Genomic DNA, 18,881 nt, shown 5'->3' with positions numbered 1-18,881 from the left:
CGAGGTCATCATACTGTAAAAAGTTTCAGAACTGCAAACTTCCTTGTTAGTTCAAAAACAGCTTTTATTGAAACCAAGCCAAGAGAACGACTAGTTTTGAAATGTGCCTTTTTATGACGTCATAGGTGAAAGACCGCCTTTGCAGAAGATCAACACCTACTTCATCATCTCAACTTTTGTGTTAGTGAGATGAAGAGGAGGGAAGAGCGATCAGGGGATCACTGGACTAAAAATTCAATTAGGACCTAAATGATCCTAATGCTAGGAATGCGGTTATTTACTTTCAACAATGTGAATGTCTCAGTTGAGCATTATTTATTTTTATTCGGTACATTTCACTGTGTATTCTTTTGTAAATCAGTCGTAATTGTGGCACAGGCTTTTCAAACAGACTTTTACGATATGGACTCGACAGTAATGCCACAATATGTAAGTAACCGAGTTAATTCTAATACCCTGATCAGTGACCAGTGATTTCTGATACATGTACAGTCAGATGTTCTTTGTCTCAAAATCGTTTGTAAAACCAGTGACTAAACGGTCAACTTCACATTGTTTCTATTAGTAGGAGGAAAATAATCTGTTATTTAAACTGTGATTAAATAATATATGGAAAATGATCAAAGAAACGCTCCTGTTACAATCGCAGGAGCTGTCAATCAAACAGCGCGAGTTTATCAGTGACTGAGTTCTGGACTCTTGCCAAAACTCCTAGCCTGGGAAAACCCAGACAACTTGCGGCAAATTTAGATTTGCTCTGCAAGTAGTCTGGCAAAGAGCTCATTTAAGCCCATTTCTAATCTGTCGAAATCACGGCACCAATCAGAAACGTTGGGGCAGGCTTTACACGATGATGATCGCTCTGATTGGTTTTAGCCCAGAGGCATTTGAGCGACGTCCGTTCAACTTTTAAATGCATTATTATATTCAAATTGCAAACACATGAGGACAGTCTCCATGAAAGACCCACTGGCAGATGAACGTGCTACTACATTTCTCTCCGAAACGGTAGGAAATTAAATTAGATTTAATAGAGAATTTTAACTGTGACAAGATGATTGACAGGGCAGTTTTTAACTGTGACAAGATGATTGACAGGGCAGTTTAAGTTACAGGATGCACGCGACAGATCCGTCCGATAAAGATGACGAAGTAGTATGTCCCACAGCTTGTCTACTTTTTCGCTACACATTCAAAAGTAAAAACCTTTTCTTCACAAAAAGAGTACACACTTTTATGGCGTAGTGTAACTTAGGCGAATTGGGATGCAGCATATGGCTTTACACGATGACGATCGCTCTGATTGGTTTTAGGTCTATCCAATTGCGCCCAGAGGCATTTGAGCGACGTCCGTCGGTGACGCCCCTTTGGAAATGAGTTATTAATGAAGCTTTGCCAGACCATAACTCAGTTACTACTGAGAATGGTCTGGTTTTAACCAGGCTACAAAACTCCTGTTACATTCAACAAATCTTTTATTTACATCGTGCTTGCACTTAGTTATGATGAAAGCATTAGTTAGTGTGCAGAAATTGACTTGCAAAGACGAGATCACTGCATTCATGCGCTCAACATGTCTGTGATCGGCTACATGCTCATCACTGCAACCTTTCATGCCATGAACTATATAATGCTATAGATCTAAATATAATGCTGTAATCAACACTTTTCTTGATGAGCTTTGAGAGCTGTAATAATAAAATTGTGCCTAAAGTTTTCGAGAGTTCCACATGTACTAACACAGATGTTAGCCAATCACAGCAGAGGGCGTTTACGCTGAAGTCTCAGTGACAGACACGCCCCTTCAAACAGATTGTTTAAATCAAAGGCTGAAATCAGGGTATTGACAATTTTTAATTTTTCTAAATTATGACAATTTTTTATTTAAAAATCATACTAACATTATAAGTGCACCCAAGGAAACATTATAAAATAATCAAATAATGCAGTTCTAGACCCCTTTAAATTATTTGTGCAATTAGATTTCTAAAACAGAAACCTTAGTATGATATTTCTACAGTCTTAAAGACGTATGATAATGGGACTCACAGTTCAGCTCAACCCTGATAAAGTCTTGAATGCCCATGTTTTCCAGGAAGACACCGGAGGGGGAAGCAGTCTTGAAGTAGAAGGAGACATCGAGGGAAAGCTCTGCCTGAAGAGTTGGGAACTGCAGACTTGAAGCCGCTTGATAAAAAGATACAGCATTCCACAGGGACTCTAACAGGGAGGAAGATAGATATGTGTCATATATTTGATAGTCTGGTCCTTTACCTATTCCTTTTATACATAGCATTATCTGCTATCTGTCGTCTTTTTTCTTTTTCTTTCTTTTTCTTTTCCTCTTATTCTCTTTCAAACAGCAAACCCTGTCATGTTTGACAACAGCAGAACAGATCAGTTCAGTTCACGTACTGTCACCAGAGCACTGCAGGGGTCCTACGACATACATGGCTTCAGAGCCTAGTCTGTAAGTATCGCCAATCACAATCTCCTGCACTGGCAAGTGCTCCTTATACGAGAGGACACCAGTGTCATTCTCCCTGTAAACAAAAGCACAAATTCAAAACAGTCCTATCAATAGATGCATAAGGCAACAAGTCCAAAGAGACAGCATTTAAAAAAAAGAAGAAAAAAAAGACTGCACACAAACAGTCAATGGTTCGCATTCACTTATCCTTCATATGGTAGCCTATGCATATACTTGTGGGTAAAATGTTTAATGCAGAAAGCATGCAAAAATCATCAATCTACTCTATATTTATGATGCATTTTAGAATAAACTAATATGAATCATGGATATATTAGATATACACTACTGTTCAAAATGTTGGGGTAGGTAAGATTTAATTTTTTGACAGAAATTAATACTTTTATTTAATGCAAGGATGCATTAAATTGATCAAACGTGTCAGTAAAGAATGTATAAAAAATTTAAATAAATGCTGTTCTTTTGAATCTTCTAGTCATCAAAGAATCCTGAAAAAATGTATCACAGTGTCTACAAAAATATTTAGCAGTACAACTGCTAACTTTTCAATTGAGATAATAAAAATAAAAATGTTTCTTGAGCATCAAATCAGCATATTAGAATGATTTCTGAAGGATCATGTGACACTGAAGACTGGAGTAATGAAGCTGAAAATTCAGCTTTGCATCACATAAATAACATTTTAAAATTTATAAAAATTGAAAACAACAATTCCCAATATTACTGTTTTACTATAGTTTAAACAAATAAGTAAAAGTTAAAAAATAAATATTTAAAATATAATTTTTATATAATAATTCATAAATGTAATAAATTAGTGACCCAAAAATAAGTCTTATTTCAGAGTAAAAAAACAAACAAAAAAACACAGATCTGGCATCAATTCTAAATAAAAGTAGTCTAGGCTTATATAAAAGGTGTTTACTGTTTTGCATCAGGTTTTGAGCTTTGTCTGTGCACATAATTACGCATCTTGTGCGCAATTATCAGTGAATGAGACCTAGTGTTAGTAAAAGTAAGGTCCATCATCTCTGTAATCTAACAGACATAATGAGTTGCATTTGCCTTGTTACCATGACACTCTGTCTGCATCACAGTTGCAAAAGTAGTTCATGTCGACACAGTTCTCTTCCAGACCACAGGAGCACTGCTGCACCCCTGGCTGGAATCCACCCCAGTAGGTCCTCTTCTCTCCTCTGCGGTCCACCCACCAGGACAGAGGGGTGCCATCTGCAACAACACCAGATTCATTCAAGTAATGGAGAACCTGTATACATGTAAGGCTCAAAAACTGTAACATCGATATTGAATTAATGCACAACAAACTCACTGTTTCCATTTAAGACCTGTACAATTCAGTCCTCTACCTCCTCCCAAAATAATAGACAGTTTCATGCATATTTTCGGTAATAGGCACAAATATTTTTTAAAAAAAACTTTTTTTTTTTTTCGTGTTAAATAATAATGTGGGCTATAGAGACATAATTTCATATGCAATTGACCAATTCACACATTGACATTATAGTGTTTTTTACTTACTGTTACCCCACTTACAACTAGCCTGTGCAGCCTAGGCATTATAAATGTAACATCACATGACTTAATTATGTAATACATTTTATTGACATAGGTAGTGATATATCAAAGATGTTAAGGTAAAATTTCAATAAGCAAATCAAAAATATGGCAAAAAAACAAACAATTATATATGATCTTCCCTACTGTGTTCCATTTTGAACACGTGCAGAAATTAAAATGGATTTTTTTTTTGGTTAAAACTGAGAGGAAAGGTAGCAGTAAAAGTGACATAATTACTTGATAACAGTGACTGGGAAATATGACCTATACCCCATATATACCCCATTTGTGTAAAAAAAAAAAAAAAGAGTTTGCAGTCTAGACTTGGAAGAACTGACAGATCTTTAAACTGACAGTTTAATTTAGCACACTTAATCAGAACACTTGTGATAAGGTGTGGTACTGTAATAATGACTTCCAATAAATCTTTGGTCTGCACTGCATATTAACGCCAAGTGGAATTTAATCTGGGCAATAATTATAGTTTCAGACTGGGGTGACTGCCAGACTGAAAATAAATATATGGATATTCTTTCATTCTCTGCTAGCTTATGAACTACAAGACATCTGTTACTTAAATAAAACAACTTTTGGGCTATCTCATGTACATTTCAGCATTTGATCAAATCTATTGAGACCTGCCTCCTGAATGTGAGCGAGAAACACTCCCACGATATTATGCCACGATAATTACGTTACACCATGATAATTCACCCACTCCACTAAAATGAAATGAAAATCTTTGTCAAGACAACAACCCTCAAAATAAATATTTTAAATGTGTTAAACAAATATGACAGAAAACAAGCAAGAAAAGTATTTTTTAAGCCTTTAACATTAATATTTTACTGCTATATGTAATTTAGATATCAAATACACCATTTTCATCATGAAATACACTCTATAATAATACTTCCATAACTCTATTACATCTTAAAAATTCTATCTTTTTTTGTATCTGTTAAGAAATATTTAAACGGAATGTTCAACTAATATAATTATCCATTTCAGTTTAATTTAAAGTTTTTTTTTTTATGCTTCACATACGTAAATAAGTGCTGGGGAAAGTTAATTTTAAAAGTAACGTGTTACAATATTGCGTTGCTATCTAAAAAAGTAACTAATTGCATTACTTAGTTACTCTTTATGGAAAGTGATGCTTTACTCTTTTTCACCTGGGCTGGGCTTGTTTGTTTGTTTTTAATATCAAACAAAACCAAAGTTATATTTTTGGCAAATGTAAAGGCCCTTTCACACCAGAAGTGAAAATTCACGCCTGTACAGTAGAGGTCACAGCTCAAACAAACCTTTCTGCTGTGCTGCCATTCTGGATCGCAGAAGAATATGACGCAGGAGAAGAAAGTTCAACACTCTTACTTCAGCAATTAAAAATAAAACATTGAAACACAAATGTGAAGTAATTTTTGCTTTTAGTCTATATTTAGTCTAGAACTACAATAGCCATAATGTTTACACAGCGAACCAAATGCCTCTGCACTTACTCCCGATTTCTCTCAACATGGGGACTGGAGAGCTGTCAGTCAATAAATGGGAAAAGAAAGCAACTTGCGTTACTTAGGCATTTACCTACTTAGCTGACTTGTAACTAAGATATCACACTTTTAATAGCAAGAGAGGGACAGAGAGAAAAATTATATTTAAAAAAGCAATAAAACAAATTATGCTTTTTATTCAAGACAGCTGGACCAGAAGAAAGAAAATAAAAACATCTATTTTATGATACAATAGGTACGGAATAATATTCTTGTTTATAGTCTGCAGTGATATGATATCTGTCTCAGGGGAACTGAGATGCATCAATTTTTCATTAACTGAGGAAAACTGCACATGACTCCCTTTAAGAGCTGCCCAAACTGAAATAACAGCTTTTCAAAATCTCTCTCTTCCTTCCTGCAGACACTGGATGACCATTATGACCTCTCTCACATACGTTTGGTGAGATGCTAATGAAGCATTTTTGCATGCCAATATTATCAAGTCATGCACTTTTATTTTCTCATGATGCTTTGACAGACCAAAATGTATTCATGCAAAATTCTCTTCAAGAGTGGCATGTCTAATTTTGATTCATGTTACATCATAATTCAGAAAGAATAAAGAGAGGAAAGAAACATTATTGCTATTAGCTTCAGCAGAAGTAACTGACACAATCAATCTATTATATCAAGCACTAATGTGTTTCCCTCATCTACTTGTGGTCCGATTGACCAAAACGCATCTTAATGGCAGGTATAAACAGGGCCTGAGAGAATAAAACCAGCACTTACCCCAGGGGTTAAAGAGCCGTGACCTTCTACAGTGGTAGGTGACTCTCTGCTCACAGTGTTCTGACAGAGACACCAGGGCCTTCAGCTGTTCAGATGAGGCGCTATAATTGAACCATTCGACATGTGGCTTCTGCTGTGTAGAGCCTCGTACTCTGACTGCATTCGAGCTGTTGTGACGAACCACCGTCCACACTTTGTTCCCTGAAAAATTTGATAAAACAAATTTGTGTTTTTTAATATACAATTTAGAAAATAGGAGATATAGGGCCAAATTTACTAATACGTTGCGCCAGCACAAACCCTCTTCCGGCGTTAAAAAACTACTGTTAGGATTTTATTGTAGTGAAAACTTAGCAATGAAAAGATGTGGACATGGCGGCGATTAATGGAAATGAGCTGCTGTGTCTGTGCTCTTTAATTAGTGCATTGTCAGTAGATCACCCACAGACCTTTCCACTCCTGTCTCCCGCTAAGTTGCCGTTTAGTAAATCTGGCCCCTAGTGTCTTTTCAACAAATGCGGTGATATAAAATGTACAAGTATCACAGAATAATGATTTGGTTTATAAATAATAATAATTTATTTATATATACTTAAATACATGACACACACACACACACACACACACACACACACACACACACACACACACACACACACACACACACACACACACACACACACACACACACACACACACACACACACACACACACACACACACACACACACACACACACACACACACACACACACACACACACACACACACACAATATAATCAGTTAAAATAAAACAAAAATATATAATAAAATACTCAAAGATGCAGAGAAATTATTCAAAAGATTAATGGTAATGTCTTAGAAGTCTCAAGTTCAAATCTTGAAGAAGCATTGGTGTTTACAAAACACCGTTTTCAATTAAAAACGTCAAACTTTTTATGTGTTTTGGCCGTTCATTTACACGACAACGGGCGTTTTGGGTGCCTGAAAACGCAAACTTTTGAAAACGGGTTTCAAAGTGCAAGTTTTTTAAAACGGTCTCAGGCTACGTTTACACGTGGATGGCTATTTTCATAAACGGATATTTCACCCCTCTTCGTTTTCGAAAATAACATCGTGCACACGAACCTGTGTATATGCTGTCAAGAGCATGCCAAACCTGTAGGTGGCAGTGTAACGAGAAGCTCAAGCCCACCTTAGCCAATCAGAATCCTGAAAATAGTCACATTCTGTGACGTCGCTGCCTAAAACTCAGTTTTTCTCAGTTTACATGCAAACGTGCGAACAAAGATTTTCAAAATCTCCACCCTGACCGGAGTTTTTAGAAAGAATCGGTTTCATTGGCGAATCCTCCGTTTGCGTGTAAACGAAGGGCGCAAACGAAGGGAAATGTCTCAGTTTTTCAAAATAACCATGTACGTGTAAACGGGGCCTTAGTGTAAACAAAAAAAATGCAAATCTCTGAAAACAATGATGTCATGCACATTACGTGATTAATCTATAGCGATTCATCGCCATCTAATGGCCTGGCAGCAGAATGCAGCGCTTTAGTCATTTTTGCGGATCTGTGTGAACGGGATCGTTTTGAAAATGGTGCCGTTTTAAGCATATTGTTGTGGATCCCTTGGCATTTAGTAAAACTGTATACTATATCAAGTTTGGGGTGTATTTTATGTTGTATATGATTAAAATGTAATTAATTTAATTTCATAATCAGGGAATTTGGCTAATAAATTATTAAGTTACCGGCCATTCAAAACTTCTGCTAAACAAAACAAAAATTTCAGAAATAAACCAGATTATCAAAATCGCTGCTTAGATTTAAATATAGGAATTCTGAATCCTTGAATGGCTTGCAGTTTTACAACATCCAATCATTGTTTGCAGAACCCATACAAATAATATAAAATAGAAATAAAAGCAAAATTCTCAGTGACTTCTCTTATAAAACCACATTTTTCATTGTAATTTCCAAATACAGCTCACTCCAGAATGAATCTTTAATCGCAAAAGATTAGCCTTGACAGGCTGTCAATTCATAAAGTGATCAGCAGCAGTTTCCTCACAAAAGTCAGTGAACTGAATTCACTGTGTATTAAAGCCTCTCTTCCCTTGACATCCATTCAATACGCACACAGGACGAGTCATTCAGTAGGCTATTTGTCTTCTGAAGTTCAAGGCAGCAGTGAATATACAGAAAGCTCACTTCAACAATGAGTTTGAATTTAACCCTCTACCGCATGGTGTTGCCATATGGCAACATACTCTTTGTTCATTTCCTTGCCACTGTCTCTTTAAGAAAACATTCTCGTGTTTTTTGTTGGAATGAGAAGACCTTAGTTTAGCCAATAATGTGCTTTGGTTAAGTCACATGACATGCAGTTTTTTTCTGTGTCGCGATTTCTGACAGACTGCCATCTCTTGTCGGTAGTTGCTGAAAGCAAACTAAAACGTCAGTAACAAACAAGGACCAGCCCATATCATATACACACATTATGAAATTAGTTTTTGGTAAATCGATCAAATGTCTGTGTTGCCAAGCGGCAACACTGTGCAATAGTGGAATGACATTATTGCAATAGTTTAGCTAGATAGAAAGGTCAGCTGCAATCTGTTAAAGGGATACTCCACCGTTTTTTCATATTAAACTATGTTATTCCCTTAACTAAGACGAGTTGATACATACCTCTCTCATCTCAGTGCGTGCACTTAATCGCTCTGGCGCGCGGCGACACTTTGATAGCACTTAGCTTAGCCCAGTATATTCAATGGTATCTAACAGCAATGAATTTAGAAGTGACCAAACACATCAACGTTTTCCCAACGTTGTCCTGCCAATATCCAGCAACTTCGCACAGCCATTGAAGAGGAGTGGACCAACATTCTACAGGCCATAATCAACAACGGACCCCACCCGGTTTCGGACCCCACCCGGACCCCCAATACAGTAAAACTGCACATTTTAGAGTGGCCTTTTATTGTGGCCAGCCTAGGGCACACCTGTGCAATAATCATGCTGTCTAATCAGCATCTTGATATGCCACACCTGTGAGGTGGATGGATTATCTCGGCAAAGGAGAAGTGCTCACTAACACAGATTTAGACAGATTTGTGAACAATATTTGAGAGAAATAGACCTTTTGTGTACATAGAAAATGTCTTAGATCTTTGAGTTTAGCTCATGAAAAATGGGGGCAAAAACAAAAGTGTTGTGTTTATAATATTGTTCGGTGTTTTATGACAAAAAATTAAAATTAAATAGCAATTTTTTTTCTAAAAACGTCCACTATTGTATGTTGTTGCCGTATGGCAATATATCATAAAGTACCTTAAAATAATATTTTTTCCAAGTTTTTTTCACGTTTTTCTTCAAGTTAAGCCATTCTAAGAAAAGAGTCAAATATTTTTTTCTATTGGTCTATCATAATGCGTGCGGTAGAGGGTTAAGTGTTTGAAAAAACAACTGTGTAAACAGAAAATGTATATTATCATATTTCATATCAAGCATTTTTCAAGCCAGAATACTGAAAAAATGCACAATCTTCCAGCCTAGTCACAAATACTTGTCCCAAACTGTTGATAATGTAATTTAATGTTTTAAAGACATGATGCTTCTTGTCCAGAGTGCGACCCTCTTTACAGTTCGTTTTGCTAATGTTGGAAACTCCTGGTCAAAAGCCACCAAATTGGCTAGCGAGTGTATTACCCGCCTGTCACCCGAGTTTATTTATCTGATTAATTAAGCGGGTATCACCTGATTTTCACCTGCATTTGGTGGGTTGGCTGGTGTTAATTTCAAACCCTCTTTATAATGTATATAGTGCTTGTAAAACACGTGGGAAAAATATAACAGTTTTGTCAAATAAAACATTTGAGATGGGGTGAGGACAGGAATAACTGACCTGTAATATTGCAGTAGACCTGAATGGGATTAAGAGGGCCGCTTCCATCAGGATCTACAGAGAAATATCCAGAAGTGCTTCCTGCAAGCCTGTAGTGTTCACATGACGCTTCATAGACGGCTAGGAATGCAAACAGAGAACAAACGATTTCATTAAAGCACCTGAAACATTTAATAAACAAGATCAAGACTATTGTTTGAATCTTCTGTGCTGTCTAGATGTACGCACTTTTAACAGACATTATCTAAAGATGATTCCAGTTAAAAACAGACTTTGAGGAAAAACAGGGATCTTCAAATACAAGGTATTTGATAATGTCCATATATGTCATGTTAATTTCTGTATCGTGTGCATGTTTTCAAAGCATAAGCTCTAATTCAAATACCCAAAGGAAACTTTGATATGTGACCCACTAATTGTTACTTTTTAGTTTAAAAAAGATAGGAGTTGTAAATAAAAACTTCCCAGAAATGTTGTGTGTACATTAAATCTCACATAATAAATAGACAGTGTGTTTGAAATGTAGGAATCCATTGTGCAGACCTACAGTTATGGCACGTAGCTCCACTGTATCCTGTACCAGTGCAGTCACAGGTGAAAGAAGACCACGTCTGGGAACACTGGCTGCCATGCTCACAGAAATTATACAGACACCTGTCAGGGAAATGGAAGAAACATACTGTATAAAGAGACACACAAAGATTTAGTACAATACAAACATACTGTGAATAGAATGAGAACAAACCCAGTGTGACCAAAAGTTACAATGCAGACTTAATTTAAACAGAATATAAGCAGTCAGCATTTATTTTTAACAGGCTCATTTCGAATAACAGTTGTCAGTCGACAGAGAACCTGCTACATGTCCATCTCAAGTCAAAATCAATTTTATGTCAGTATGTCAGTATACAATTAAGTTGTCGCCGGCATTGAAAAAGACCTTAATGTGGCCTCGCCACTCAGACGGCATCGAACAGTCTGTTAAATCAAGAGAATAGTTGGGCGTTTGACGGAATATTTAATATCAAGTGCAGCTGGATCTAATTTAGAGAGGGTAAAATTAATACTTTGATTTTTGTGAGGAGAGTATCAGAGACAAGGGGCTGATGTGATTGTCGCTTGACTGGAGAAAATGAATTTCATATTCAAGAATTTATTTGCTTTTCTATGAAAAGCACTGAGGTTTATAATCTGTAACAAAGGAAACCTTTTACAAATGAGAGAGCAAAAAACTAAACAAAAGCTCAAAGCTTACTCAATAGAAGCATTCAGTGTAATATTGGATAACAATAAATGCCATTTTAACCCAGCATATACTATTTAAAAAATACTGTAGATGAACATTAATTTACAATTTTTTTTTTTAGGATTTAGGATTTGATTAAGCCAATTTCAGCTCATTTCATCCTTTCTGTTTTCCTCAATAACAGTGCTGAACGAGCCCTAGATTTCTTCCTGACTGTCGTTTTATTGCAATGGCTTTCGATAAACTAACACAGAGACATGCAAAAAATTGATATGCTTTCAGGAGATGTGTTGATTAATAGCACATTAATTTGTCTGCTTAACTTTCACAATTACCAGCCTTTTAGCCTGCATATATTATTTCACAGAGCTCAGTTTGCACGTCTGGTCCCTGAAGAGCCCACTTTACGAGGCCTCCACGTGCAATACAGCCATTCAAACAGCCATTAACCACTACAGGGAGAGTCAACTGCAGGCTGGATACTGTTTCAGGTGATGATTTCATTACCTCGGTGCTATTTCTAGTCATGCTTGGAAAAGGGCTTTGCTGGACCATAAAATTATGCCAACCAACGTGCAGAACTGCTCTGGAGCAATAAACCGCCCAGTGAAATTTTAGCGAGAGGTTGCTAGTAAGGGGACATTGTCTAAAGTAAAAGTCGATGACCTGAAAATTTGTTGTTAGGTTTGTGATGTGGAAAAAACAGGACACTATGTGCGTTTTCAATGAATGATGGACAGTCATTCTCCACTGGTGATTTTAACTGGTCATATAAGTCCCATTAAGTCACATAACGGTCACTTTAATACTTCAGTAACATAAAAAATTTAGAATAGCATTAATATTATTAGCAATTTAAAGCAATAACTGTAATATAGATACATAAATCAAAGAACTAACACATATATCAAAATGGGAATTAAAAGATAATTGTGACAAGAGAATTAATGACCTTATTATCAATGGGACATGCACAGCAATGTTTAGGCATTTTGAGGGTGTCCAAACTGATGCCAAGAATAATAAATAAATAAATTAATACTTTTATTCATCAAGGATTCATTAAATTGATCAAAAGTGACAGTAAAAACTTTGACATTGTTACAAAAAAAATCTAATGAAAATGTATTGTGTTCTTTTGAAAGCAGCACAACTGTTTTGAACTGTGATGATAAATGAAAACTGGAGAAATGGCTGCTGAAAATTCAGCTTTGCCGTAACAGGAATAAACAACATTTATTTTAAATTGTAGTAATATTTCACAATATTAAAGTTTTTACTGTATTTTTGATCAAATAAATGTACCCTGCACATTTCAAAAACCTTTAAAAATCTTCCCGATCCCAAACTTTGAATGGTAGTGTACTTTCATGCATAAAATGATAACTTACTAAAACCAGTACTAGTATAGATTACTATTTAAACTATGTGAAAAAAATATATTTAGTGATAACAAAATCCTTAAATAGGCTCCAGCATCCCCAGGACCTTACATGACAAGCAGTTTGGACAATGGATGGACATTTCTATAGTATTTAACACATTTAGTTATTAAATATATTAAATTAACAGCATATTCAAGATAAACTTTAAAAAATGCTGTCAATAGAATAAAGTAATTAAAATCACTTGTGAATTCAGTTTGAAAACCCCTGAACTAAACTTTACGTTACTAGCGAAAACAATACCCCAAGGTATTAGGTAGGGGGAGGGGGAAATTACTTTATAAATATGCATATATATATATATATATATATATATATATATATATAAACTATACTTTAATATTATTTACTGTATAAATCAAAACAGAATTAAAGTTACAACATTGACACTTTTAGTTAGTTTGCTCATTTGCAGATCTCTCACCCTGAATCTGCTTCCCATGTGTCACCACCTTCAAACAAAATACGACTACATCATTAAAATAAAGAAATGGATGTCTTCCACTGAGGCTTCATTAAGTTCGAAAAATGTAAGTGCTTCACAAAAGGGAAAAAAACTAAACAAATTTGTCTCCATGGAGAAGCTCTCTTTGACAATATCCAAAACCCCAAAGAGGGCAAAGCATTGCAGGGGTCAGCTATTTTGGCACACGATTATCAGAGACAGTCTGAGGCTGCATACAGAGGGGGCAGAGACGGAGGAAAGGTTCAGTCTAGCAGCCGGGAGCATTCGCCCTCTGGCAGGCTCACAAAAACTGTCACATAGCTCACAGCGGAGCCTCTCAGACTATGACAGCTGCTCATGAATGATTTAGACTTGCCACTGATGGAGGGGTCTTGTCATGTTCATACAAGTTCACTATTAATAAAATCCCACTGTACAGACAAGCCAGAGGGACATGTCCCTGCCGCCAAATGAAAACATACTGAGAGACTGAATTAAAGCTAGTACGGTGATCTGGTTGAAGGCAGGGTAGGTGATATGATGGTTGAAAGTCTCTTCACATCCTGATAGCAATCACTAAGTTAAGTGGTCTAAATGTACACGGCGTTCCAAATTATTATGCAAATGATATTTTACACTGTTTTCCTAAAAAGTCGATGCAAATGACAGTCAGTATAATTTCCAAAATTATAGATTTTTTTTTTTTTTTTTTTTTTAACCAACCGTTAGGGTATAAGTCGAATTTCATTGAACAAACCACCCAACGAAAACAGTATTTAATTTTTTTTCAAAAATAAAAAACTCAAAATGCACTGTTCCAAATTATTATGCACAACAGAGTTTGAAAACATTTTATAGGTTGTAAAGAACTAAAAATGGTCATTTGTTGGATTTGCAGCATTGGGAGGTCATATTCACTGAAATCAAAAGCTATTTCAAATCAAACACATCTTAACAGGGCAAGTTACATGTTAACATAGCACCCCTTCTTAGATAGAAGAGTTTCTAGAGGGGTTCTGCTTGAATTTCTTTGCAGGATGTCAGAATAGCCTCCCAGAGCTGCTGTTTTGATGCAAACTGCCTCCCACCCTCATTGATCTTTTGCTTGAGGGTGCTCCAAAGGTTCTCAATAGAGTTGAGGTCAGAGGAGGATGGGGGCCACACCATGAGTTTATCTCCTTTTATGCCCATAGCAGCCAATGACACAGAGGCATTCTTTGCAGCATGAGGTGGTGCATTGTCATACATGATGATTTTGCTACGGAAGGCATGGTTCTTCTTTTTGTACCATGGAAGAAAGTCGTCAGTCAGAAACTCTATATACTTTGCTGAGGTCATTTCACACCTTCAGGGACCCTAAAGGGGCCTTCCAGCTCTCTCCCCATGATTCCGGTCCAAAACATGACTCCGCCACCTCCTTGCTGACGTCGCAGCCTTATTGGGACATGGTGGCCATCCGCCAACCATCCACTACTCCATCCAGCTGGACCATCCAGGGTTGCATGGCACTCATCAGTAAACAAGTCTTCATGCATTTCTGGGCCCACTGCAACCATTTCTGCTTGTGAGCACAGGTTGGGGTGGCCGAATAGTAGGCTTATGCACAACTGCAAGCCTCTGGAGGATCCTACACCTTGAGGTTCGCGGGACTCCAGAGGTACCAGCAGCTTCAAATTACCGTTTTGTTGCTTTGTAATGGCATTTTAGCAGCTGCTCTCTTAATCCAATGAATTTGTCTGGCAGTAACCTTCCTCATTATGCCTTTATTTGCACAAACCCGTCTGTGCTCTGAATCATCCACAAATCTCTTCACAGTACGATGATCTCGCTTAAGTTTTCGTGAAATATCTAATGTTTTCATACCTTGGCATTGCACTATTTGACACTTTTCCACAGCAGAGAGATCCTTTTTCTTTCCAATATTGCTTAAAACCTGTGGCCTGCTTAATAACGTGGAACATCCTTCTTAAGTAGTTTTCCTTTAATTGGGCTCACCTGGCAAACTAATTATCACAGGTTTCTGAGATTGATTTCAGTGATCCAAAGAGGCCAATACCATCCATGAGTTTGATAAAAAACAAAATATTTAAATGTTTATGACACTTAATTCCAATTTGCATAATAATTTGGAACGCAGTGTATTTATAAGTATTTACATTGTCTGTGGAAGGTGTATTGATAAATGTAATACTTTTATTCAGCAAGGACAGATTAAATTGATCAAACGTGACAGTAAATATATTGCAGAACAACTGTTTTCAACACTGATAATTATTTCACAATACTACTGTTTTACTCTATTTTTGTATTTCAAATAAAATCAGCCTTGGTGAGCATAAGAGACCTTTATCTAACATTTGTACATACAGTAAGTGTATATCCCCTTCATCTTCTACAGATCTATAACTAAAGATCCCACCATCCATTGTTGGCATTTATCTTGTTTACTCAAAAGAAATTTAACAAGGAGACAAGAGAAATCCCCAATTCTCCAAACAGGAGGCCTGTAGACCTGGGGACAGCAGGGGTCATGCGGCTCATGGTCGATGAGGGCTTTGATTCCAGTATGCAGTAATGAGAAGAAGTGCAAAACGCAGCACTGAGCTTGTTAGTGGGCCACAACCTTGATTACAAATGAACTTCCTCTATTTCTAATTAGGGCTCTGCCAATAGCTCAGACAGCACAACCTGAGGCCTTAATAACAAAGAACAGCTCTGATATGTTCAAGTTTCCAAGGTGCCATGAATAAAATAAAATCCAATAGATATTTTTTGGTAGACAAATGTAAAACAGCAAAAGAAATATGGATGAGGCATATGTTCAACTGCACCTGTCACGAATGCCACATAAGTCAAACTGTAGCTGACTGTAGCTTCCTAGATGGCCTTGCTGGACTGACAGAAGATCGACAGGTTGGTTGTTGACAAGGATGAGCCGAACGCAGCCTTGAAAGGCCATCGTGGGATTCAAGCAGCTGGATTTGTTTTGGGATACAGGACATCCTGAAAGAATAGATGAAAATATATCTGACTGTAGGTGTGAAATATGTCATTTATATCTTCCCAATTTTGCACATTATATTATATGGTTTCATGTATGCCAACTAAATGCACAAAAGGCAAAATTAGGGCCATTATGAGTATTGCTATATATCATTATATCTATATCTATCTATATCTATAATATTGAATACATAAAAAAAATATTTAATTTAATACATAATTACATTTATCTAGCAGAATTCATCTTTAGCTCCTGATAGTGTTATTGTTAACTAAAACTAAAATTATTTAAAAATAATTGTTTCTGGTAATTGATATAAAGCTGAAATAAAATACAATTATTAGATTATAAGAAATGCTGCCTTGGCAAATAACTCTTATAAAATAAGTTTAACTTGAACTACAACAGCTACTAAAAAGAAATAAAAATGAATTAAAACTGAATAGAAATATAAAAACAACATCTAATAAAAAAGACAAAACAGCACATTAGCTCAAATGAAAATGAAAATACAAAAATAAAAGATAATTCAATTTTTTTATAAATACAATATTATATAAATAATATTAAAATTACACTGGCTTATCATCTGATTCTGTTTCATTTTAAATGTTTTAACTTTGTGAGTTTTTATGAATACAAATGTCAAATCTGTAACTGAAATTATCTTTTTTGATCCTTTCTGGAAATATTTGGATACTCTTTTACCTCCAAAATAGTGTTTGTCTTTTGGTTCCAGGTAGTTGGTCAGCTGGATGGTGGATGCGGGCTCACTGTCCAGGGTCATGATGATCTGCAGACCTCTAGCATTGAGACTCACTGAATGCCACAAACCATCATTCACCCTCTGACCTGTCAATCAAAATCACCATGTTTTAAGGAACACACCAAGTGTTTATGACCATGAAACACCTTTTAGTGAAACAAAATACCACATTACAATATGTTAAACAAACCACACAAATACTATAAAGTCATCCAAGGCAACAATCAGAATGAACCGTCAACTCTCACACAAAACAAAACTATGATGAAACAGAGAACTCAATATCACAATACAAAGTGCCAAGAAAGCTAATCTGCTGGCAAAATAAAAAACCTGCCCCCTCGACCCCCATCCCCAAAAGATAAATTCTCTTTGAGGTTTGATTTAATTAATTCTGGCCATTATATGTGAAGGGCGCCCAAGCTGTGCGTGGCCACTGTGTGTCTACAGTCTCCCCTGTGCCAGCCATCTGTTTGTCGTTTGAGCTCAAGCGCTTCACTTCTTCTATTCCGGTAATTACAACACTCTCTATTTCTGCCAATGCTCCTATGACGAGAGTTAGACCAAAAAAAAAAACAAGGTAGGATAAAACAGCAGCTTTAAAACAGACTGGCCCTGCACAACAGATGGAGAGCGCCCTCCTTCCCCCTGCTGCGTGTCGATTGTTGTTGAACATCAGGATTTCTCACTAGACTGAAACACACAACTGTTGGTCTCCGACACTAATCTTGTTTAGACCAGCATGTGTGTGTCCTTTGATCTTTTGTCCAGAACGCTGAACAAAAATGACGTTATTGCCTTTTTGGGTGACAAGATAAGCTGTAAGTGTTGCCTTTCATACAAATGGTTTTGTTTTGCTCAAGCATCTCATTGGTGAGAAGAGGACCATAGAAAAAGCGTGTCATTCTGTACTGTGAAAGTAATAGGATGCCTCTGCATTGCCAGGCTGGCAGAAATGAAAAACAGAGACATTTATACTCTTGATCGTTATGTGCACATAATTGCTGAAACTGAGCAGCATTTCCAATTAGACTCCTTCAAAGCAGTAATTTCAGTGGCTAGAGTGTGTCATGCCTAGATAAAAGTGACAGCTCTACCATTTGATCACAGCTGCATTTCCGTGTCACTTGCTGAAGCTTTATACCTTTTACAATTTGCCTGGTGCATGTTAAATTGCTGAGCTGAAGAATGAATGTTAAAAAGAATAAACGCTATATCAATTACATGATTTAGCACCATAAGTGTTTGTTATACTATACTTCTGTTTTTAATCTTTTTTTATATACCAGCATTTAAAGAACAAAGTCTGGTTGTAAAATGATATCTAATCTGCAGGGGGTTGGGGGGGATAAACACCTTGCTGGTCTTAGCTGATTTCAACTGGTCTCCCAGTCTGGCCAAGCTGTTTTTTAGCTGGTTTAGCAGTTTAAATTAACTAGCTAGTCACAACTGTTTCGCAAAACAGTATTAACTTTGTCGCACATCTGTCGTTTTAATCACATTTGTTCAACAATATAGAATTGTCGTTTATGACGTCAGGTGGTGGAATAATAACTTCTACTTAGGTTTGGTTCGCGATAAAAGTAATGTTTGATTATTATTGTTGAAATCATCTGCGGATTACACAGCTATTTTTGTTCCCTGTTGTTTTATTTATAGTAATGTACTGCATTTTAGCTTTCTTATTTTGTTTTAATCTATTTTAGTCCTAGCAG

At 36.4% G+C, this 18,881-nt stretch overlaps 1 protein-coding gene across 1 annotated transcript in view; it reads right to left on the bottom strand.

Annotated features, from left to right (window-relative positions):
• The window catches only part of cntnap5a (contactin associated protein family member 5a), a 78,944-nt gene that overhangs the window by 10,843 nt on the left and 49,220 nt on the right, over positions 1-18,881 (bottom strand). The window contains exons 9-16 of the mRNA XM_082174486.1: positions 17,109-17,252; positions 16,228-16,399; positions 10,808-10,914; positions 10,261-10,380; positions 6,358-6,558; positions 3,565-3,721; positions 2,416-2,543; positions 2,050-2,220 (exon numbers count right to left, since the gene is read on the bottom strand). Of these exons, the coding sequence (XP_082030612.1) occupies positions 2,050-2,220; positions 2,416-2,543; positions 3,565-3,721; positions 6,358-6,558; positions 10,261-10,380; positions 10,808-10,914; positions 16,228-16,399; positions 17,109-17,252 (1,200 nt within the window). The remainder of the gene's footprint in view (positions 1-2,049; positions 2,221-2,415; positions 2,544-3,564; positions 3,722-6,357; positions 6,559-10,260; positions 10,381-10,807; positions 10,915-16,227; positions 16,400-17,108; positions 17,253-18,881) is intronic.

The sequence above is a fragment of the Leuciscus leuciscus genome (genome assembly GCF_965113295.1).
Source record: "Leuciscus leuciscus genome assembly, chromosome: 7".
NCBI lineage: Eukaryota > Metazoa > Chordata > Actinopteri > Cypriniformes > Leuciscidae > Leuciscus > Leuciscus leuciscus.
Note: the sequence above shows the minus strand (reverse complement) of the source record. Positions and strands in the feature narration are given on the sequence as shown.